This window comes from Syngnathus floridae, chromosome 11 (assembly GCF_059516105.1).
Source record: "Syngnathus floridae isolate MCC-2025c chromosome 11, RoL_Sflo_1.0, whole genome shotgun sequence".
NCBI classification, from domain to species: domain Eukaryota; kingdom Metazoa; phylum Chordata; class Actinopteri; order Syngnathiformes; family Syngnathidae; genus Syngnathus; species Syngnathus floridae.
In genome coordinates this window covers 8,803,981-8,829,309 of record NC_142423.1, presented here as the reverse complement: position 1 = coordinate 8,829,309, position 25,329 = coordinate 8,803,981, and the positions used below count along the sequence as shown (strand labels likewise).

Genomic DNA, 25,329 nt, shown 5'->3' with positions numbered 1-25,329 from the left:
AATACGAATATTGATATTTTCTCCCACTAATCCTTGCTTGAGGCATTAACGTCACACGTTTCCTCTGTTTTAATCACTGCGCTTAATGTTGCATTGCATATAAGTTGTTATTGGTGTCGTGGGTGGGAAGTTTTATTTTTTTTATTGTCCTACCTCATTACTGCCACTGAAAGCATCTTTAATCCCCTTTGTTGCCTTTAATGGCCGACCCTGCAATTAAAGAAGGTAAGGCAAACAAATGGGGCAAAGTGTGTGAGTCGAGCAGACAAACTAAAGAGCAAATGAGGTTGACGCTGTGGGACTAGACGTACTTCCCTTGACAAGCCTGAAAGCGCAGACTAAAAGGGGAAAAAAAAAAAGCTCATTTTCCATCACCATTGATTTATTCCATTTGACAGCATTTTTCCATATGTCAACCTGAAAGCTCAGCCGGCCGAAAATTTCATTTCAACTTTCTAAATGAAGACTCACAAAGCAATGCAAGTTTTATCTGTTAAATAGTAAATGGCGTTTGGCCACAATAATGCAAATTGGTTTGCCCAATTAATTGGCACACTCGTCATGACTAGTCTGGACCCTTACACCTTAAATGAGTTTTGAAAAAGGACACCTTGCAAGTTTTTAGTAGTGAATGGGAAAGAAAATTACAAGTGATTAATTAACTGTTTTCCATAAGAGGTCTGTGCTATTTTTATTTTGGTGTGCTTCTGGGTCTTAAAAAGTTGGATGACCCCAAGTTGAGTAACACGCAAAAAAAAAAAAAAAAAAGGATTGTTGGAAGCTGTACTGTAACAATGATGACCAGTCTTAAGTTGCCTTTTTTCCTTAGGGTTCTACGAATCCGCCGTGGTGGGAAGAACTCGCACAAACAGAGTTTTGGTGTCCAGAGATTTTACTGCAGAATCAACCGGCAGCTCTAAAAGAGACAAAACGATATTTAATGACTTACTTAATAGACTTCATTGTATCTGTGGTCTCTTTTCCACTGCACGGTATCAGCTTGGCTTAGCTCATCATTTTTTTGGTTTGAAAAGAGTACCCCCCCAAAAAAACAGCATTGATCGTGTAGGTTAAATAAAAAGAAAACAAAAACAATGACGAATGTGATTACCCTGGCTGAGATCCTGGTCCAGGTAGAGTTTGAGCCGCCTACCCCGGAGGCCGAACACTTTGGCGGCTTCCGACATCAGGCCGGAGTAGTCAAGCCTGTTCTGGCCCACTGGGTTGACCAGCAGCAGGGTGCCCACTTGTCCCGTTTTGCACTCTGCAGGAGTGCGAGTATGGAGGAAGACAGGTACACACACATTTGACTAATTACGCTACAAATGAGTGTGGCCTCAGTGTGGCCCACTGATCGACCTCCATTTCATACAACGGTATCTCAATTTATGAGTGACTCAACTTATGAGTGTTTCTAGATACGAAATGTTGCTCGTTTCACAATTTTTGTCTTGTGGGGCAAGCAAATAGTTACGTTATGAGCACGAAATGGAGGCAGCGAGTATGAATGCAAAAAGGCAGATGGGCTAATAATGAAACTAGCATCAAGGTTACCACTAAGCAACAGAAATTTGAACACAAATAATGTTAATGTAGGCAGACAATAGAAAAAAACCAAAGGCATGAATTCTTTATCCTCAGTGTAAAACAACTAATTTAATTACTGCAGTTTAGTGAAGTTGTGACTGTCTTTTTTTTAACACACATTCATGTGTGTTAAAAACATACTGCCCCCTAGTGGGCAAGGAATGCACAATAGAAGGAGCCACATTATGGGTGCATGAAACTATGAAGCACAAACTGAAAATTTAGAGTACATGCTATTTTCAATGTTACAAAAACATCTGTTGGATGTGCGTGTTCTCACCGGCGGGCCGTGCATCACAGAGCATCAAGTTCACGTAAGGACACGCAAGGGCGCTGCCAGGGGTGGTGGTCCCGGGGGAAGTCAGGTCTGTTGTCACCGACAAGGTTTTACCACTCAGGGCCCGCAGGTCCGCTTTACTCGGCAATTCTGCGGTGGAGACGAGCACGCCTTTAGACAGAAAGAATCCACAGAGGAACAGTTTTGGCCCCGTGCTCACCCTTGCTGTCACTAAAGAATTTAAGCTTGGCGTTGTTGGTCCCGAAGATGCTGACGCACACCGTTTTCAACTTATCCACGTCCAACATGTTATCGCCTTTTGGATTCTCCAGCAGCACCACCCCATCTGGAAAACAAGTTAAACAATTTGTACAAGTTGTAATTTTTCCTTTTTTTTTTGTCTTTGGTTCTACCTTGTTCTTTGCCGTTGACTTTCACTTTGAGGTTGACGTAAGCACACGCCGGGCCATTTATAGCGGCCCGTGGCGTTGACGATCCCTTTACAATCGTTAGCTCCAAGTCGGAGCCCTTCAGCTGTACCAAACATAAGGGACAGAAAGTGTACGTGAAGGGGGAATCAAATACATTCGTTAGCACTTTAATGTAGCTGCTAAAACAGTTGACTTCCAAATGGATTTCCCACAGGGAATATCAAGTGGATGACTCATTCATCACGCACAAGCTGTCGCTATCATAAACCCTGGATCAAGTGTACAGACTTTTACGTTTTACGTTCAAGAAATGTTTACCATGCAAGTGTACAGACTTTTTAAGTTTTACGTTCAAGAAATGTTCACCATACAAATATCTACTGTGATTGCGACTTTCCTTCTGTGTTAGTAATAAACTACAAGGTGTCTGAATTTTACATACAAATTTGGGTTATGTTGTGACCATACAAACCGTATAATAAAATTCAAGGACCCAGTCTAACTCATTCGGCACTCGAAAAACCTTTACCATGTGTACAGTAAAAAATTAGGAACATTTCAGTGATATTTTCATAATCTTGACTGGTACCAAAATAAATAGAACTGCATTACTGAAATGAGACTTTTGGTGACTAATCATTAGTCATTTGTAGGGGATTTCTAATAACGAATTAAAAAAAATTATGTTCAACTTTGAAGATTCCACTGATGCTTTACAAACTCGTACCTGCGTCATCTCCTGGATAATGATGCCAGCACCCTTAGGGACCGGGTAAGGCAGTAGCGGCGCCTTCGTTGTCGCCAGGATGAAATCCGTGTGAGCTTGAATCACTGAACCCAAGTACTCCCCGTCTGGCTGACAGCGGTAGTACACCGTGATCTCATCCGACGGCACCAAATGACCCTGAGAAAAAACACGGACATGACGATGAACACAATTAAACTCTTGAAAAGACATTCACCTGCTTGATGTTTTTGATTAGGAAAAGATGATGGAGGGTGAAATTATTTCGCAATAATACATCAAATCTGTAGGGAACGGTTACCTAAATGTAGAGAGAATGGGATTAACATCACAGCGACATGAAAGCGAGTGAGATTAGAAAGCAGTAGAAAGAAGAAAAAAAAAAGTGTGCGAACAAATAGACACACCCAAAAAAAAGACAGGTTAAAATCATTTCGTGCAGCATTTCAGCGCTTGGAGACTCCGCTAACCTCGCCACCTTTGAAAACATTGATTCCGTCCTAATCGTGACTGTTGCGTGCCGCATGTGCGGACCGATGCAATTTTGTGACTACCACACACACACGCGTGCACAATGCAATCGCAACATACAGCTCAAGGGCAGAAAAATAAAGCTAGCGAAATACAAAGAAGTGCTCAATCAATGGAAGAAGGTTTATAGGCTCTCGCTGCCAAGTCAAGGCGGCGACCCTCTGCTGATGGGAATGCCGCTCTGATTGTGGGCGCAGGTGTGTGTGTGCGTGTGGATTGATAAAAACTCCTGATAAAGAATAAGTTGACCTACTGCTACCACAAGCACACAAACAAAAACACCCACGAGCACAAACAGAGCCATAGTACGAGTGAACATTGGGTAAATTAATTCTCATCCCCAGGGTGGAAAATTCCTCACAGATCATGGATGGGGAGGGGGGTGAAATAGGAGTTGGAATGCAGCCTAGCCGGGACCCAGCCAGCAGTACCGCCGCTACGACCGTGCGCAACTGGAAAAAACGTGTTTGTTTCTCGCGAAAACAAGAGGCTGCCGGCTAATCCGTCTTTACTCCCCGGTCGCACTTCAAAGCTCCAACGCTCGAATCTGAAAGGGGCCAGAGCGTAATTAAGCCGCCATTAATCCCACTTTATGATGAAGAAATGTCTGACTGGGACGCTGCTATGGAAAGATTTCGCAAATTAGCATGAGAGTGTTAAAAAATATGAAGAAAGAAGGCAAAGGAGGAGGGCCATCACAAGGGTAGAAACAAACAAAAAGAAAATGGCTAATGCTGAATGGAAATTGGCGGTCTGAAACTGAAAGGGGCTTCATTATTCAACCAATTGGGTTGTTTAATTACAAATAATAAGAATCAAAATTTCACCCCCGCACTCATATTCTTACGTCGTTTATTAGGAACATTTATAATGAGGTTTGACCATTTTCCGCCGTGACCCAGAAAATTGACTAATTTGCAGCATTCAGACTTTGGGGGGGAAATACAGCCACAGAAGCGAAATTATTATACAGTAGCCTGTTGAAATGTAAAAAAATATATAAGATATACGATCCCCGCCCCTACCAACCTTCTTGCGTAATTTCTGAACGCGGTTGATGACTTCCCTGGCCACACCCTCATCCACCATGGACTGGTCCGGGGAGACATCCAACAGTACCAGCACCTACAGCACAGACAAGATGACACACTCTTAAAGATGAGCCATAAGTAAGCAGACTGCATGCATGTTTTGCCAATTGAGCTGATTCGATAGCAATTCAAAGGCACATATTTGAAAACAATATATTTTAGGATAATAAGCACAGAATATCGTCAAACGGGGGAAAAACATACACGAGATGGACCGTGCGCCTGAAAGCAGGTCAAGCTCGTTATCTTCCGAGTCACGGCGACTGTAATGTACTGTACTGAGGAACAGTCTTGGTGCATGTAAACAATACACGGCCGAGAGCGCGGCAGACAGATGGGAGACTGAGAGGCGATGCGAGGGAGCGAGAATGGCGCCGAATTAAAAAGCCGACTCGGTAGAGTGGCGCAGCCGTGCGTTGTGCGTCCGCTCGACAGAGCGATGATGAGTGATGGCCTGTGGGAAAAAGCCAGACGAGCTGGTCTCCACTTAGCTCGGTGATGATTCTTCTGCATCTCCTGCCCACTCAGGGAGAAGACTGTCGCCTCAGCGACACTATGGTTTGTTCTCAACCGTGTACAGTAGACGCGCGACATGACGAGTGTGTCAGTACCATGTCAAAATGTTCGCCATCTGTCATCTCGTTTTGGCTTGTTAAGACGGAGTGGAATACAGCGGAAGATCCAAATTAGATTTGACGACGTACACTCGGGTTGCGCGTGCTAACGGCGAATTGATCGGAAGAATTCATGGCATCATTTCCAGCTCACGTGGCAAACACTAGCATGGAAAAGAGGAGTTCAGAACATTCACAGAAAGAATCTAACATTACGATTTTCTACATTGGAAAGGCAATTAGTAAAATGCTAAATTGCGTCATTACTTTTCTGAGCGTCACATAAGAAGTGTTAGCATCCACATGCCAAGCACTCGCTCACCTGTGCGTCAGAGTGGGCTTCATACTGTGCGGCTGAGTCAGAGCTTTGATTGAACGTATACATCAGCCTCAAATCCTCTTCATGAAGCTCGTGGCCGTCCACCACTATGGAACCTGAAATGCGGCATATGTCAAGCTGACTCAAAGATTGCGTAAGCAGACAGGATTCGTATTGCCTGTGAAGTGAATCAAAGCATAATTGATCGACGGTCATTAGAGCAGTCAACAGAAGATGATTTTTTTTTTCCCCATTATGGGCTTGGGATAATCTCATTCAATAAGATGTTGATGTGCTCCCTTTCACCGAGACTGCAAACCAATGAGATTCATTATGGGACTTTTGTAACAAACTTGCCAGCATTTTCTGAATTTGTAAAATGAAATGAATTAGCCAAATGACCGTCCAAATATTTTGAAAACACCTTTTGGCTGTTTTAATTTTACCCAAGAAGCTCTATTAGTGCAAAAAAATATTCCAGAAACAGAGTTTCAGATCACCCAGAATGCTGATCTCTTCTACCCTTAGTTTAGATTCGCCTTCACTTGTATGAAGAAATTCCTGAGAAGAACAAGCATCGTGGCTGCATCCGCACAAGCTGTCAAACAATGTGGCCAATCAACTTTCCTCGTGTTTGAAGTTTGCCAGGGGCACCAATTAACCGTCTCTATGTTCTCTTGAAAAACCGTGACCACGTCCCCTTCTTCACTCCTGGACACCCCGAGGCGAGAGGCGGGGAGGAAGTCACTCCGCTTCTTGTCTTATCTTATCCTTCATCTCTACGCTTTGGTTTCCAGCTTTTGCTCGCGATTCACCTCCTAGGTACCCCATCAAAATGACGGGATCAATGTCAGAGCCGAGGTACAAAGTGATGCCTTTTCAGACTTTGGATAAAACCACGCGACCATCATCAAAGTGTAACCGTTGAAGGCAAAGGCGCATATATATGCAGAGTATTTTCTACAAATTGTATGCTTACAAAATTGTGTGTCTTCAAATACATTTAAATATCAAAATACATTTAAAAAGTTTACATAGCATGTGGGAGGGGGGAGAACGCAACATTCTCAGCACAGATTTTCACCTATTATGGATCTGGAAATGAAAAGTCTTCTTCTGAGGTGTGTTGTTAGGCAATGCAAGCTTTTTCCTCACTCAAAATAAACTGTCACTCGGAGCCACACTTTGCTTCGTTCTGCGAGCGGACTGGACTTCAAACGTCCAAGTGATTGGCAACGCTAAGTTCCCACAGTCCGGATGACTTCTGCAGCATCTTTCCCGTGAGACTTAAGGGTTCTCTGCGCCTTCATCCTCGTCTAATTGGAGAGACAAAATACCTTGTGCTGCTTTGCGGCGAGTTTACTTGGCGATACATGAGATCAGTAACGCGCTTTGTTGATTTGGACACGGCTTTCGCATTTTAATATAGACACTTGTTTGTTATAAAGAGGATAGTCTTCCTCTATGATGTAAATTCTGCAAATGGACGCGGCATTTCAGTTGAAGCATGACATCTATTTTACCCTCAAGTAGACTTAATAGCCATACCTTTCTTCTGGAAGGCCTCAACCTGTTCGCTGCTGAGCTCCTTGATGGCAGCGGTGATGGCTTTGAATGCCCCTTTCAGCCTCTTGCCTAGCACCATGTGGTCCGGTTCAGCCCGCAGACGGATGCCGTACTTGTCTTTGTCTGTCGAGATGGTCAGCTGGCGCACATTGAGCTCCTGGGAGAGAAGAGAGACATTATGAGGAACTCATACTTACTCAGGGACCGAGTTTGCTGCTGTTTTGGTTAGCAACAGAGTTCTGAGATGCCACATGACATATGTCACCCAAGTATTCAATGGAATAATCGAATGGATAATCGTTTCTAAAAGGATTTGCTAATGACAGAAACTATTATAAAGTCAGTGTGCGGCAGGCCTAAGAATCTGAATTCTATAGACTGTATATATATATATATATAAGGATTACGCAACACAGCAATTTTAAACTTAAGTGCTCTGCCAGCCAGTCTAAGAAACAAATCAAGAAGTTCACGCTGGAGAGTCATTCTGTCACAGAGGGAGTGCACCATGAAATCAAGCAGTCACTCAGCTCGCCCATCTTTATGTCCCCAATGAGTCTGGCAGCCTTTCTCGGTCATTTCTATACGTTCAATTCTCCTTCGTCTAAAGAGGGAAATACGTGACGTTCTTATGTGATAAGGCAAATATTGGTCACGCTCCTCTCAATTGTGCTGCAAAGTGGTTGAGACAGATATTTCACGCAGATGACTTGGTGATATGCTATTTTTAACTCGGTGATGGCTTGAGCAGGCTCTTTATATGTGGATTTGGTTTAATACAGTTGCCAGTGGAGAGCGAAAAAGATAGGAGGTCATGCACCGCTGCACAGTGTGCTGCTTATTCTCATCCATTCTAAAGTACACTGCATTTATCGAAGATGTCTTCTCGGCTGCTTAAACGCTCAAAGGTGAGAAAGCCATCGCTCCTGCCTGCACGCGTTTCCCCTGCAGCAAAGAATCCGAAAGAAGCATGCAGCAGCTGTACCCAATATTTTGGGTGCAGAGTTATTATTTGTATCATTTACATATACGGATGGACTTACTTCCAGGATGTATTTCTGGAGCGACTGAATGTCTTTCAGAGCATCTGGATCTTGGTGAATGACGACCACTTCCTTCAGTGGATACTGAAGCACATGACAGTCAATCAAATGTTCACAGCCCAGCAGCAGTCATATACCAGTACACGGAGTTTTGGTCGTGCATGAGACAAAATGGATGATTTACCTTCACCGGCAATGTCTTTCTGTCACGGATGACCCGCCCGAGCTCGATCACCGACTGCATCTGAGAGACGGCGTTCTCTATGCGCTTGTCAATCAAATTTTCCCTGCAAAAAGGCAACATGGAGAAGTTTAGCACATCCCCAATTTGAAAGATGCCGCTTCGCTCCTTGAGTCGATAAACGGCCACTTGACTCAGATTATCACTTCATCTGTTCGCTTTAGAACTACGTTTCTCATATGTGCATTTCATCGGATGAATTTGTCAAAAAAACTGCAAAGCAAATAGTAAGCATTAAAAATAGCTAAAAAACTATGACCAACCAGATTGTGTACAGTAGATGTTTGCAGTGCTATGAACACCAATCTGAAAAGGCATCTGTTAGCTGACTAATAGTCTAATCTGTTTGTATGTAGCGAGTGAATTTATAGTCTAATTTTTGCAATTAATTTTTGTCTAAATTTCATCTAAATTGCTTATTTGAACTGAAAAAAATGTGAAAACCAGAGTGGAATATGTTTATTCGATTAATCACTTAACTATTTTTTTTTTAAATGTTTTCATTTTCAGGAAAAAGCAATGATGCTCCTTGGTCAATTCGACCTGTTTTTATTGTTGTCAGAAAGTGTCAGAAAATAAAACAAATCCCAATAAACATTAGTGCCATCTCATTAATAACTACATCATTAACTGTTTTAATTAATATGTTGTGGCTCAAGGTTTAATGAGTACAGTATTAAATTAATTCAATTAACAAGTGGCGACATCAGGCACCCAGCACTCATTTGCAGTCTGGAGGCGGAGCTAAAGATATCATTCGTCTCCAGACACCTGGCATTGATTTTAAATTGTGAAAAGAATTGATAGCAAATCCTCTAATCGACGATTTAAGACAACAGTGCTAATAGAAGTCGGTCTGGCGTGCATCTGACTGGTATTTTATGTTGATAAGAGCTCTAAGGGAAACGTCGTACTATCCATTAAAGTTTGATTAAGAATCACGCACTCAACTAATTTTTATGTAATGAAGGGATCTCCCCCCCCCCCTCCCACCTGACTTGGGGCAGCATAAGATAATGGATACTGCCGGTTTCCTTCTCCTCCAGAGAAGCGAGGTCGACGAGGTTACGCAGGTTTTGGTACATCATCTCGGTGATGAAGGGTGTGAAGGGAGCCTGAGGGCAAAGGAGGGGAAAAGCAGAGCAACTGTAGTAAAAAATAAGAGGAAGATGATTTGATGCTGTGCAACTGTGGTTCATTTACATTTCCCACTGCAGAAGTCCAAAAGTCAAAAGGAGCTTTAGACATTTATTTTTCAGGCGAAGGGAGGAAAATAAGCACATCTAACACATTTTATTCCCGAGATTTCATAAGCAAAAGTTCAAACCGAGTTGTGCGAGCATTGCACTTTGAGCATACTAATGAATTCATAAAGCTGCACAAATGATCTATATTGATCTAGGTTAGGCTAGCTGGCTCACGTGTTTTTTTATTCATAACCTTCAAAAAAATATATATATGAGATCCTCTTTCACACTCGTGCAATCAGTCTGTCATGCATGCACACACACACAAACCCCCAACAAAATTTTTCTCTTACTCTTAACGCTTTCACACAAGCTGCGATGACTCACCATCAGCCTGCACATGGAGAAGAGCACACTGAAGAGGGTTTCCAGCGCCCACAGACAGTCCTCTGTACCACTTTCGCCCTACAAAGTTCAAACACATGTCAAATTGTCAATACAATGCCTCTACCCATGGAGCAGTGAATAGGGCACAAGTACCCAAACACACAATAGTCCAATGCCACTAATGCACACGCAAAAAAAGAGGTCCACTGATAATGGCGGAAAATCACACATGGTGGTCTGTTGTATAATTTCTATGTGGCATACAACATAGATGATTACGAATATTCTGTTTTATCTTTGCCACCAAGCACGATTAATTGCATTTCCATTCATTGCAATGGAGAAAGATAATTTGCGGTGTTTTGAGTGATCGCATAAATTAAACTTCTCAAGGCACCACATTATGTCCCCAGTGAGTGGAACAGATAAGGGTAGGGAATGTGTTGCAGAAATGGACAATGCACAATGGAACCAGTTGCCTCCGATATAGCCACAGCACTCTCCCTTTCTATTTCCATGTATGATTATCATATAGATACGGTAGCTGTTAAGAACACCACGGCTCGCAGTTTTGTTTTTGGTTTTTTTTATTGCAGCAAGCTTGTATGTATGCAGCTACTGATTGATGTGCAGCAGGGGGCCGCCCACTGTATTTTTCTAGTGTGATGATGCGATTGCAACGAGTTATATGAATGACAATATCCACAAGCACAAGTGTTCATCATCATATAGTTGCCATTGTCTTTGGTCACTTAGATCTCTCTGTCCATCCTATCTTAAAGTACATATGATAAGGGTGGAATTCCAAATACAATTGAGCAACTAAAATATTCATAACAACGTAAAAAAGTCAGTCGGCTCAACTCACCTTTAGACGGCGTCTGTTAGTCCGAACATACCAATTGGTGAGCATGTCAACAAACTTGACCAGACGAGGCACCACGGTGTACAGGCGGTACGCTGCGTGACAGACAACAGCTTGTAAGCACTTTCACACTCATAAGTAGCCAGATGCAAAAGCTACTTGACACACAAGCGTCTACTCACCGTCCATTTCAGTCTTAAAAAACTGGATGAGGGACTGCGTAAAAGACTGAATCCATTTGTCCATGATGTTGTCACTCTGCTTTGCGGTGTTCTCGTTATACAGAAACTCAAGGCCGTCCTCCTGGGCGCAATAATTTAAACCAGCATCGGTACACACTTCATCACAACAACGGAAACTATCACTCACGGGGTCACAAAAATCATAGTGTGATGTAATTATTATGCGTATAAAAAGAATTGCTTATGGGCCAATATCTAATTGGATCTTCACGATAAAGTGTTATGCTGAATACTAATGCATTTTTTTTCCCTCAGCGGGAGGCGTTTTTAAAACTACAAAATTAAATACACACCCACATGTAGATAAACAACACTCCAGGGACTAATTACTGCACCTTTTTACAACATTATTTCATTCTATTAATCAAAGGTAATTACCATTTGGTACCAATGAGCAATGAATCAATTAGTCTGAGATTGTTATGCCATCAAGCGTGTCTATGTTTTCTTTTTTTTTTTAAACATGGGAGCAGAAAGGATGACTTGCGGGAGCGTTTGGACAGAAGTGACATTTTGTGATGTTCATTAAGGGCCCGTACCTTTTGTAACCTTTGCACATTTTGCACCAGGAAGCGATACGCATTGTACCACGGCAAGAAGACATCCTTCAGCACATCGCGAACGCCCTCCTCTTTGAAACGCAGGTTTTCTGCTCTCACCACAGGGGAGTTGATGAGGTACAGTCTGCAGTGAGAGTCAGATAGTAAAAAAAAATCTCAGCGAGCAAGAGTTGAGGCACTTTGTATTGCGCTTGACTGAAAATGGGCAATTTTATTCAATCAGCTTCTTCAAATCAACACATTGATTAAGAGCTGTGCCACCGCACACTTGGATATGCTCATAAAAATGGCATTCAGTTCAAAATTGTGAAAACATTACAATGCATTACAATATGGACATGTACTTTTTTTTGCAGTTCACATCTACATATTTTAGCATCAATTAATCATGTAATGCTACATCGCCTCCTTCCCTGATGTTGTAAATTATATCTTCCTGAGTGCTGCAATTGTCCGCATAGCTTCGATAAAACTGGAATGATCCCAATGCGGGACTAATACAGGTCTTCTCTATTTTATTGCATTTGAGAGAGAAACAAACAAACATATTTCTCGATGCAACTCACTTTTCTTCCTGTGTATGTGAACATATGGTGCAACTGTGTGGTGCTTTATTCATTAGGCCATATGCCACGGTGCTTCAACAGCTCAGGGCAAAAGAGAACTGTGCATGTGAGTGTACCGTTTGCGTGAGTGTGTGCGTGTGCAGCATGTAGGATTATGGCGGTTCGGACTAGCTCATGATTCTTACCAAACTATGCCAGCTAATGACATAAGGTAGGTTAGCGCACACTCATATATAGACTCTCTCTCCCACTGGCATACAGCTATTCATGCTTCAGAAACGCATAATCACACTTGCTCACATTCAAGAGCAAGATCTGACCTGAGGGCATCGGCACCATAGCTCTGCACTATGAGGCCCGGATCCGGGTAGTTCTTCTTGCGCTTGCTCATCTTCTGTCCATCGCTGCGGGGAGGTGACACAGGCAAAGGAATTAATGTGCACACACATACACAAAGCACGCATGCATAAAAAAAAAACCATCTAAGTAACAGAGCACTTGGTATTCAAATTAGCAGCGGCCTTCCAGGTCAGCAGGCCTGTGAGCACGGTGGTTTAGAGCCCAAGGCTGAGGAGGAGGAAGAAGAAGCCGATGATGGGCCCAACTGACGAGCACCTCTGAGCAACTAAATGTCACAGCACACACACCACTACGATCTTAAGCAGCAGGTGAACAGACAGGTGAAGGATGGGAGATGTATGACAATATTGCCAAGAAAATGGTGGCGATAGGAGGACATCACTTACAAGACAGAAGACTCACCTAGCAAGTACCAAGCCATTCACGATGACGTTCTTGAAGGGCGGTTTGCCAAACAGCGCTGTGGAGAGCACCAGCAAAGTATAGAACCTAAAGAGGGGCACAAAAAAAGAAGCTTTCAATGGAAAAAGTTATTTAACATTCTCTAAAAATCATTCGGTGATGTAATTTCACACTTGATGGGTGGGCAGAGAAATCCTGATAAATGTTTTTTCTCGGTCACATTTTAATTGCGACATTGTGTCACTTCCCTTCCTTCTTCCACTTACCACCCCCTGGTCTGGTCAATGCCCTCGGCAATGAAGTCCGCCGGGAACGTGTCTTCAAATTCCTTCCTGTTTTCAAAGGGGTAGTGGACCTGGGCGTAGGGCATGCTGCCACTCTCAAACCAGCAGTCGAACACTTCAGTGATCCTCCGCAGGACACCTTTGCCGCAGCGCGATGGGATGGTTAGATGGTCGATGCTGAGGAGGGAGAGAGTGCAAAGGGTGTGAAATTACAACCAAGATCACTTTTTTTTTTAGGCGATTCGAAGACAGAATAGTTTGGATTGGGCTTTCTGCTTGACCACTCACCTCTCCCGATGCAGGTCAGTTACTTTGGCGCCAGTGAGTTCCTCCAGTTCGGCAATGGAGCCGACACACACCACCTGATCAACACACACACACTCACATTTGAGTAAAGCGCCACCCAAGCTTACATTTGAATGACACAGTGAAGAACATTATCAATATTGGAAGAGCGGTGGTATGGTGACATAGGTTAGTGAGCACAGACATGTGCAGTGGATTTAGAATTTGATCAGCCTCGAGTTAAAACACGCTACGCAGAGGTAAACTCAATGTAAAAGTCGCTCTGTGTTAAGTTAAAACACCTTCAGCGCAACTTTGTAAAGTGCTCTCCGCCGAGAGTCGGCCTATGGGCTCTGCTCTAGTTTTGACAGCGCAAGGTAGCTAACATGGCCCACATAAACTACCTTTGCTAACCCCCATCTGGCACAAAGAAGGCAACAGAATACTGACAATATTCACACTGGACCTGGAAGCGACAAAACTAAAAGAACAGCTAGTAGGGGATGGAAATCAGACTGGCAACCACAAAGAAACCGTTTTTGTGTATGCGAGTATGCTGGTGCTAGTATGGGAAGAGTTAAGACAGGCACCAGGGAGTGACAGCGCTATTTCCAGCAAGCGGGTCATCAGCCCTCTCTCTTTCAGCCCAGGGACCAGCACTTCATTTAAGCTACAAAAAAAAAACAATCGTGACAGCTTTATTAAGTTCACTTGACTTCGCCGCGTCAGTTGGATTTGACTGTGATCAGTGACAGTTCCTAGTTTGAACGGAATCTTATGAAAGAGAAACTGAAACATTCTGAATATAGAATGGAAAGTGGAAAACCCCAAAGGTGGTACCATTTGGAGTTGAATAAAAAATATTCTTAAAAGTCAAATAAAATGTGCAAGTTCAAACATTAATGCGTAAAGTCCAACGTGATTCTTCCTCAGAAAGAAATCAGTGGTACATTACTTAGTTTTTCATCGCATTATTGGGGGGAAAAAAGCAACGCTAAAAATCTTCAGGCCTCTCTTTTATTTCATTAATGGGAAATTTCTGTTTATCCTTTATGTGGTTTTATGAAGCAGCCTGCTGAAACCTGGGACACATGAATTTCCTTTATATGATTTCGTATGAGATAAAAATGAAATTACAACAAGCAGTTTAACTAGGAGGTTGTATTTCACTTGTATCCATTTTCTGTATAGTGTCATTTATTCTTTCCTCCACCTTCCATTATCTTCTCTGCTTTCTATTCCATCGCTATTTGCATTGTATTCCTTGGATGTTCCCCTTACCGGTATGATGAGAAACCAGAACCCATTAGGTTTTTTGTTTATATAAATAAATTATGTATGAGTTTAGTTTATGGAGGGACTCTAATGGTTCCGGGGAGGGGGGGGGGGCTGTAATATGTAGTCACACTGCACATAATGGAAACGATGGTCACCCAATACGATAACTACCCTAATGCATATCCATCCATTTTCTCAACGGAATTAATTGATGAAACGTAATTAATTGATGAAAATGAGTTATAGAATTTCCATAGTGCCTTGTCATGCTCATGGCGATTTTAATGGGTCATTTCTTTGCATATGTTGTGTTTTCCTGACCTCCTCGTAGTCATCGCTGACCCACATGGGGATCGGCGTGCCCCAGTAACGGTTTCTTGAAATGGCCCAGTCACGCGCATCCCTTAGCCAGTTGCCAAAGCGCTTCTCACGCACAAAATCAGGAATCCTGAAAGAGATGGAAGATTTGATGAGTGCTGTCATTGATTCACTTTTTTTTTTTATACAAATGCCATGACCCCAAAAGAGTGCAGTGGATTGAAGATAAGCACAAAAGGCTATTTTAAGCTATTTAAGGGTAGAAATGACTTATTTCAGTTCATATGTGAAAAGGATATTTTTAGTCATACAATAATCTCACACGGTCACACTTTTTTGTAGCCTACGCACCATAAATGTACGAATATAGTGCCAAGCCAAAAAAAGCGAGCTGGATCTTATTTGCATACTTCCCCCTGATAGGTTACTTCTTGTCTTTTCCTTACTGAATGTTTTCTCTCTTGCTCAGCAGTGCAAGCTGAGATGGTTCTGGCGGTTGTGGCAGGAGGGGGAGGAGGTCGGATATATCATCTTCCGCATCCACCCACCAAGCAATGAGTTCATCAATTCCCATTTGTAGCAGGCATTTCTATTTAGGCCCCTAATACATCAATTTAATGATTTTTTTTTTCTTTCTCGCCACTGCTGCTCACCAAGTCCCTGTACTCCTCTCCTCCTTTTTCTCTTGCTACATGTAGGATGTTAAGTATGCAGTCTTGGAGGACTCAGAAGCTCTGAGCAGACAGAGGACTCAAGGGTTATAATAGCAGAGATGAGTATGAGCAATTCATTTGCAGATTTCTCCAATAATTAGTAAAACCACAAGACAACGTCCAGCAGGGAATTTGGTGGTTTGACTATCAGTTATAATTCATATATTAAAAAAATCTACTTAGTAAGAATTATGTATTAGTTAGGCAGGATGGCAGTAGAGTGGAAACCCACAGTGATTTTTTTTTTTTTTTTTTAAACTGATGAAGGAATGGAGGAAGGTGGATGAAACAGGACATACTGCCTCATCTATTAGTCATTGTGTCCAGTCATGGTCGGTGAAGTGTCGTCAAGGTTCCACTGAAGAGATGAGCGCTCCTCGAGTACTTGTTAGGTTGGTCGCTGATTTAGTGAAAGAAAAAAAAAAAAATGGCCTAATAGATACTTAGCCTTCGCCTGCCCGCTGCGCCAATGCGAGAAAGCGAGACAAGCCGAACAAATGACTGTGGGGATATGATAACAAGCACTTTGCTTTCTGAAGGGCTTCTTTTTTTTTTTTTTTTAAACCTCTGATCAACGAACACGAACGTGATGTGAAAGCACACCGAACCAGAGGAGGATTTTCCTTTTTATGGGGATGCTGATGAGCCAGCAAGGCTCCCTGACAGACAATCTGGGTGGAATTAAAAATCTTCACGGGAGCAGAAGTGGTGTGTCTAATCAAAACGCATCCCTTCAATTATTTAACGCTCGCTGGAGGAAAGTTTTAATTAGAAAGTTGCATAAGAGCGCATGTTTGAAGGCCTAAAGCGTGTCAGCTAAATCCAGCATTATGGAAATTGTATTATCAACATACTGTACATGGTTGAATGAAATACATATTCAACACCTTTCCAAACACACCACCGAGCTACAGTTGTTTCATACCTCATAAAATTTAATCCATATATCAACGACACATACTGACTACAATACTATATACAAACTTAGCTATTATTTTCCTTTTTCTCTCTGCATAAAAAAAAAAATCTACAATATACTCCTTTGCATAGTGTTGCAGATATTTAAAGAAATAATTAATAAATGAATTTAAAAAAAAAAAAAAAATCAAGATCATTTGGTATTCATAAGTTTATGACACAAAACCTTCCCAAAATATCTATTTGATGTACAACATAAAAATATAACTAAAGATCTGTTCGTTTTCAGAGCATATTAAAAGTGCACCACTGCTGTCAATTAATCTAAAATGCACGTAGAGATAATCGGTTGCTGTGAAATTAAGTGTACCACAATTACGCCACAGGAAATGAATTCATCCTTTACAGTAGTGCACGTCAGTCTCGCCCTTTCTTTTAAGTGTGTGCGTGTATATGTATGTGTGTTCACCTTCCTGGTGGCTAGTCATTCATCTCAGTTTGACAGTCCCATTACCAGCCGCTCAGAAAAGAGCACAGGGAGCACCTGGGGTAATACCGCTTGGTTGGAGAGCCTTTCATGCAGACGTTTACTTCACATTCCGCTATTGTGATTAGCAAAATGCACAATTTGCATGTCATATTTTATTATTCCTAAGTATTTGATGGGATCTTTATTTTGCCAGCTCTTCATTATAAACCGCCTACCCATAACTTTACTTAGGATCATTTCTTCAGTAAAGCCGTAGCAATAATTGCATGACACATAGATTGTGCAAATATGGGATCTTGCAGTGGATTTTGTGTATTACTTAGAGTAGTAGGAGTTATTGGATGAAAAGTTAGTGGCTTTGAGATATCGTCTACATTTAGTGTGCCAGAGCGTGGCAAACTGGTCTGGCCTGACTTACCAGTAACACTGTCCATTGTTGTCCAGCAGCTTCTGCACCATGTGCTCCACACGGACAAACCAACTGGGCACAGCTTTGTAGATTAGGGGTGTATCCGACCTGCAGGTATATGAAATGGGCGACGGCAGAAAACCTAGTAAGTGTCGGTAGAATATATTTTCATGCATTCATTTCTACCATTTAAGCCGAGCAGTTGATTACATTCCATAACTCAGATAGATGATGAAGGGGGGTAGCGAATAAACTTTCATCTCCGCCAGCCTGCATCTACTAGTGGCTTGACATCGCTGAATATAACGAGCTTAATTAACCCGACCGCTGCTCGGAGAGAAGTTAATGAATTGAAGTTCTGCTAATGTGGGACCTTGAAAGGTTATGACTGTGCTTGCACACTGACTTTGAATTGATTCCGCTCTGAAACCACAAACCATTATTGACCCTATGGCACATTTGGACCTCGCTGACTGAGAAACTGTACTGCAACTTGACAGGGGCTCTCACGGTTTGCCGCTGCTGAATAAGACAAGTATTTAACGTGATCTGTAATTCCTAATATCAATAGTCATAAGATGTTACTGTTACACGATGCGAGCTGTGCATGTCTCACCTCCAGCAGAACGGGTAGCTATGCTTGAAAGAGCTGGAGTTGACGAGGCGACCCTTCTCTTTCAGCCACTTGATGATATTCTTGTCAGCATCCTACAGTAATCAAATTAGTATACGTATATTTAGAAATAAATGCAATGTTGAAAATGTGATGAACATGGGTTTTAAACACACACAAGCATGTACATCAACAGTGATTAAAAGACCCTAAACCCAGATTTATTCCAATTAATATTTTTTAATCTAGATTTTATTCATATTAATCAGTTAAGCAAAAATAAAGGTCAAAGGAAAGTTATTACAAAATTGACCATATAGAGAGAAATGTGCTTGACCCTGCATCACTTTTTCTAGCCAAGGTACACTTTGCAAGACTTCTTTGTCATAAAAAAGAAATCTCATATTTTCATCGGCATAAAAAAAAAAAAAAAAAAACTCTTGGCCTATATTAACCTTTTTTTACTACCAGGTTGACCGCTAATTCATTAAAATGTGAGCACACCAGCTTGCGATATGATAAGTGAGAGGACTTTTGCCAGCTACTACTGAGTAGACTAATGGAGTTCATTGGTCAAAGTACTTTTAAAATCCAGGTACAAATATTAAAAGTTTTGGAGTATCTGAAGTTATTAAATACAAACAATAACTTCATACGGCCCAAGTGGTTTTATCGAGAACCCAAACTTAATTGAGAGAAACACTGACTGCCAAAATGCAATAGCTCAAGTGGCAACATCATGAAGCTAACATGCAGGAAAAAGGAGATGCGCTATCAGGTAGGACGAAGAAGACATTACGGCTGCCAAAGATGACAAATGGGGTGGTGGCAGGAGTCGAGGAGTGGCGATGGAATGGAAGGAGGCTATTTTAAGAAGCGGTGTCAAATATGACGGCAGTAAGGATCGAGAACGAGCATGGAAACAAGGGAATTTGCTGAGAAAATGGGGCCATGGAGTAGGCAGGGTAAATGACGCAACTTACTCGGGCTGCCTAGGACACCATTTCCATAATTGCCTACCTGATAGGCATGTCAAATGTGTATTTAGTGCTTTTTCCTATAAAAGTGGTGCAATAGCTGACACAATAACTTTAGTGTTTCAGTTGTTCAGTGTCTTCACATTATCCGGTAACTCGAAAAAAAAAAAAACTATCAATGAATGATATAAGACCACCAAGATAATCTCGATATAAATGGGGCTAACGTGTCACTCACTTTGACGTACTGTCCCGCAAAATCGGTGACCTCTGATGTGAAGCAGCCGGAGGCGTCCACGGGGCAGATCGGAGCCTGGTCCCTTTGGATGATCTTGTATTCAGTGCATACCCTGTAATCATCCTACATGGCAAATTAGACACACGTGATTACGCTGATTAATCTCTTTTACATTATTAGTCGGTATAACAAAGCAGTGTAGCACAAGACTGTTTTGTAATAAATAAAAGATTGTCTTATATTACCTTAACGATATCATTTCCTATCACAAAACATTGCCGTTAAATAGATTAAATTCAAATAATTAGCCAACCACATTGACAAGCTGTTTCACAAGCATAATGGCACCTTATGATTCCATACTAAATGGTTGTGTTTGCAAAGCTACGAAACAAAGCACAACTGCTGCTGCTACAGCTCAACACCGAGTAGCTGATTGCACTCCAACTGTAAATGTATTCTGTATTCAAACAGCCTGTCAAGTGGCCCAAGACGGATGGCTAAGAGGGCTGTTTGGCATCTCGGCGCCACGACATTAGAGTAGAAAAAAAAAATGGAAATCCACCTTCTAGGGGGAAATAAACGCATTGATCTGCCATCTCTAAAATATGTGCATTGAAGAACCTTTAAAGCATTTTACATTCAAGGTCTGAAAGATGAACGAGTGTGGTGGCGGACCCAAGACAACCCGAAGGTTACCTACAAGACTCAGGGAATTCTAAGTCCTCTTAACAAGGTCATCTAACTCCATTAGCAATGACCCAGGTCATCCTCAAATTTGGATTCCGAAAGATTAAATTAAATTGTATATTAAATTATATACAGTATATACTATATACACAATCACTATGGTACACAACTAACTTAGCAAGATGAAAATAATGTAAAAGATTCCCATCTGTACTTACAGCTCCAAAATAAGGAGCTTGATGGACCACTCCGGTGCCCTCTTCCTCCTTGACATAGTTATCCGTCACCACCTGGAAAGCTCCTTTCTCGCCGCACTGAGATCAAATGGTGCAGAAATTTAAAGTACATAAATATAAATGGCAATATGTGGTCGGGCTAGTAAAGAAAAAAAGATTCAAAGAATTTCATTTTGTAGCCAATATATAAAAGTAGGAGAGTGCCACAGAGTTTACTAACCTTGGCAAAGTAATTGAAAAGAGGTTTGTACTTTTTTCCACTTAACATTTTGCCAGGGAATCTGGAAAAGAAAGGAACATATTTCAAAGACAAATGTCAGGTAGAGCCGAAACTCAAGTTTTCAGAAAACAATTTTGGAGAAGTTGGAGAAACACACCCAAGACAGCCATCCATTATCCATCTTTTAATGTTTGTCCTTATTATGCCAAGTACTTTACCGGTAACTCACCTGAGATTTTGACACTTTAACAACAGCCACAACTGTTGTACATTGTACTAAATATACAAGGCAGTATATTTAGCCAAGGTTATTTTTTATATGTTTTGTTCCACCGCAACTGTAAAAACCATTTGAGTATTTTTCAGACCGTAAGTCACTTTTTTTTCCCCCCATAGTTTGGCTAGTTCTGAAACTTGTATTCATGTGTGACATGTACATGGAAATAGAGTTTGTGCCGACACCCAAAGTTCTCATTTCCCAATGTGTTTCATTACCTACATCTAAAAAAGGACATACCTACATCTAAAAAAGGACACATGATTCTCTCTCTCTCCCTCTCTCCCTCTCTCCCTCTCTCCCTCTCTCCCTCTCCCTCTCCCTCTCCCTCTCCCTCTCCCTCTCCCTCCCTCCCTCCCTCTCTCCCTCCCTCCCTCCCTCTCTCCCTCTCCCTCTCTCTCTCTCTCTCTCTCTCTCTCTCTCTCTCTCTCTCTCTCTCTCTCTCTCTCTCTCTCTCTCTCTCTCTCTCTCTCTCTCTCTCTCTCTCTCTCTCTCTCTCTCTCTCTCTCTCTCTCTCTCTCTCTCTCTCTCTCTCTCTCTCTCTCTCTCTCTCTCTCTCTCTCTCTCTCTCTCTCTCTCTCTCTCTCATTTCTCATTTCTCATTTCTCATCTCTCATCTCTCATATCTCATATCTCATATCTCTCTTCTCTCTCTCTTCTCTCTCTTGCATTTTTGAAAAGTGAGCAGCACTCACTTGTCCAGGATCGTGTACTCGTTCTCCAACTTAAACAGCGCACCCAACCGGGACTCCATCATGATGTACGTTTTGGTGGTGATGTTATCTGAGAAAAAGAAACAAGTATAGGCAACGTCAGGACAAGCTGCAACTGTGTACGATCGTATTACTTATTTCACTTTACATGTGAGAATTTGTTTTGAGCTTGGAAGTCAAGCAATGACGGGAGATCTGAAGCGAAGAGTACTTGGTCATCCGGTAAATAGTGTGACAGAGCGCTTAGTGTCCATTCCTCCTCATTAATGTCTTCTAAGCTGTCTACATTTGCGACACGTGACTGATGATTCTCCTCATGCTCTGCTTAATTTTTGAACGCTGGAACAAATGGCCCTGACAGGAGTGATTTATGTTCATTGATCCGTGTTTCATGTTTGATAAACAGCAACCATGTTATGCTCTTCTCCGCATTACTGCTAACTCGGAGGTGGAGGGGCTCTAACTAGGATCTCGAATCCTGCTTGATAACAATGAGGCCAACGCCATAAAAACTCAAGGTCAGGTAAGGACTCCATGGCCGTGCTGTGAGACTGCTCATCCGGCAGCGGAACGCTCCCAAAAGAGCAAAATTTGAAATTAAAAAGATTTTTGGAGGAGAGACTGGAGCGGCATAGGGGAAAAGAAGACGTCCCTACGCGTCATTGGTGTGACAGATGACTGCGAGGCGCGGACCCGCAGAGGATGACAGAAGCCCGAGAGACGAGGCAAAGAGCGACGTCAGGTCAAAAACAGGTGGAGGGTGAAGCTAAACAGGAAGAAAATGTTGGATGAAGATGGAATGAGGAGGATGAGAATTGATGCAAAGGAGAAAAAAAATCATTGGTATTCCAAGGCGGTCTCCCATGCAGCACAGGCAGTGCAGTTGCTGAATTGTTTGCTTTGCACTGCAACAGCGCCCCCTGCTGTATCTCACTGACTATGACAAGCAGCGTTTTGTGTAGAGACGCTGCTTACCTTGGACCTTGACGTAAGAAATTTCAGGGTTGACACACAGGGCCAGGTTGCTAGGCAGCGTCCACGGGGTGGTGGTCCACGCGATAAGAGACACATTTTCGTCGTCTAGCAGCGGAAAATTAACGATGACCGATGGATCTTGAACGTCCTGAAATAAAACAAGAAGTTGACTTTTTTTTTTCTGTCTGTTGTAACCTCATGGACTGTCTCAGATATGAAGGTTCTGCGGACCTTGTAGTTCTGGTGCGATTCAAAATTGGAAAGCGGTGTGTTGCACGCAGTGGAAAAAGGCATGACCTTCACACCACGATACACCAGACCCTTGTCATAAAGCTGCTTGAACACCCACCTGAAAGAACAAAGTCATGCAATAAAAGTGAACATAGAACCATATACTTGGAATTGAAGCGGAGCTAAATAGGACAATGTGTTCTGTTGTATTTCAAGTTTATGTTCTATATTTGGGTGAGGATCACAATAGTGTACATTTGTGACAAAACATACCAGACAGTCTCCATGAACCACGGGTAGAGAGTTTTGTAGTCGTTTTTGAAATCAATCCATCTGCCCATTCGATTGACCGAGACCTGGCAACGACCAACATTCCCAGGTTACACATTTGGCAGTTCCCCAAATACCCAAAAACACTCTTACTCCTTACACGCTCTTACCTCCCACTCGTTAGAGTATCTCATGACGATATTTCGACACTGTTTGTTGTACTCGGCAATGCCCATCTTGGCTACGTCTTCAGGGCCCGTAATGCCCAAGGTCTTGTCGATCTCATATTCCTACAAAACACACTGCTGGTAAGACAGATCTAGCAGGAAAGGAGTGAAAAACAATATGCAGTATCATTTACCACAGGCAGGCCGTGGCAATCCCAGCCGAAGCGCCGGTCCACATGGAAGCCACTCTGGTGGGCAAAGCGGGTGACAATGTCTTTGATGGTGCCCGCTAGGATGTGACCGTAGTGGGGTAGACCTGTGGCAAAGGGTGGGCCATCATAGAAGGTGTACCTGGTGGGGGAAATTGTGTGATTACAATTAAGCTGACCAAAGTGATTGATAAAATGTTCAACTTTTGATTAGCGCTTTAAGAACGGATGCTTAAGTGCTATGATATTCAGGTCAGGCTAGGGGACCGCCATTTTTCTGACAATGATGCTGCCTTTGATTTTGATATTTTGGCACCAGACTAATGGTTCAAATCTTAACTTATTTACTGCCATGGATGGCAATAGAGGTCAAAGAGCCAATTCAATTGGGATGGCACTGAATGGGTTAAGAAAAAAGTTAAGACAGTCATCAACAACTAGTTTGACAAGATGTGCTACAGCTTTAACAGTGGCTGAGATGCATCCATTCGCTCACCTGGGCCTGTTCTTGGATTGTTTGAGGCACTCGTAAAAACAGTCCTTGTCTTTCCACAGCTGCAGGATCTTCTCTTCTTGTGCAGGGAAGTTGATGGACTCGGGCACCGGTTCCACCATGATGGCGTCTGTCTATCAATACAAGACATTGCATCACACAATTAAAACTTATTTATGTAGTACCCTTAACAAATGTGTCACAGTCAAAATACAGTCACGTATCTAATATAGAATTACATTTGATTGATCATCGAATACAAGAACATACAAATTAAATCAAACCAAAATAAAAGCAGATTAAAACATTTCAAGTCTTATTGGAACTTTTTCCCCCACTAGTTCACATGACAATTTTAAGAAATGAATGAGCGACACCTATTAGTCATCATATGCATTTCATTTAGATTTATTTATGTATTTTTGGTGTGCTTCCAATTGTGCTGTCCACAATTTGTCAACAAAACCATATTAACCAATGTTAATAAATAAAAACTCACATATAAACTTGATCAGTCATTTTAAATAAATAGCCAGAAAAATGCGCACAGAAAAGCTAATTTCAAGTTCACTTCTCCCAAATAATGACGCCTCTTTCAAGTTAGCAAGCGTGCTAAGTTAGCCGGTCAATGTTTAAGTAAATTAGCACGAGACAAAAAGCGTTGCGGCGTTGCTGAGAGGAAGGTGTTCAAGATCTACACAACGGGGTAGAATATGGCGCAAACGTGGAGTGCACGATCATTTATTTGACACTGTATCACTCTGAATGGTTTACTCACATGTCCAACCCGAGTTGACAAGACAAGAAATGATGCAAGTTGGTGTCAGCATGAGCGGAAGTGACGACACGGGACGATTTAATGTTTCATTCAAGAATTCAAGGAAAGTCGGAGTTTTTATACTCTAAATAGGAGGACGTCGTTTGGTAACTGTAATGCCTCATCATATAAATCTCTACATCAAATTTAGGGTGTTAACAACTCGGCCACATTATTCAGTGTGCTTCCTCCTTGTGTGGGGTTTTGGTTGTGTTTGCAACCATAAAAGACGAGTAATGTGACCAACTGCAAATGTAGAATTTTCCTAGTACCATTGAACAACCCACCGTCGTAGACGCGTATATAAATGAACTTGACCGATTACTGATTTGCAGTGTTGGTAAACGTGTCATTCCAGAGTATGTCTTGTGTTACATGTTAAGTAAGGTGCAATACAATCTAGCGCTCTGTTGTCAGTCATTTTCTTAATAATGCAATTCAAGAAATTTTTCCAAATGTAGTAATGACCATCATTATTGCTGCACTGACAGCAG

At 42.0% G+C, this 25,329-nt stretch overlaps 1 protein-coding gene across 2 annotated transcripts; it reads right to left on the bottom strand.

The window, feature by feature from the left end:
* Positions 1-364: 364 nt before the first annotated feature.
* Positions 365-24,886, bottom strand: iars1 (isoleucyl-tRNA synthetase 1). Of its 2 annotated transcripts, none has more exons than XM_088389228.1 (34): positions 24,797-24,886; positions 24,022-24,152; positions 23,511-23,667; positions 23,320-23,439; positions 23,153-23,235; positions 22,880-22,997; positions 22,649-22,796; positions 21,656-21,743; positions 20,684-20,744; positions 20,446-20,541; positions 19,538-19,660; positions 18,326-18,417; positions 17,719-17,817; positions 15,183-15,309; positions 13,587-13,660; positions 13,281-13,475; positions 13,015-13,101; positions 12,573-12,656; positions 11,666-11,810; positions 11,067-11,187; positions 10,888-10,979; positions 10,020-10,097; positions 9,439-9,560; positions 8,389-8,491; positions 8,205-8,288; positions 7,144-7,318; positions 5,599-5,711; positions 4,601-4,696; positions 3,023-3,199; positions 2,278-2,398; positions 2,085-2,210; positions 1,868-2,014; positions 1,112-1,264; positions 365-916 (listed from the first exon to the last, which is right to left on the bottom strand). In XM_088389228.1, the coding sequence occupies exons 2-34, from the start codon at positions 24,138-24,140 to the stop codon at positions 834-836; spliced, it is 3,807 nt and encodes a 1,268-aa protein (XP_088245354.1). In that variant the 5' UTR covers positions 24,141-24,152; positions 24,797-24,886; the 3' UTR covers positions 365-833. The 2 variants fall into 2 exon arrangements, with proteins under 2 accessions (XP_088245354.1, XP_088245353.1); XM_088389227.1 differs by having other exon boundaries at positions 24,022-24,148; positions 24,797-24,869.
* Between the last annotated feature and the right edge of the window lie 443 nt (positions 24,887-25,329).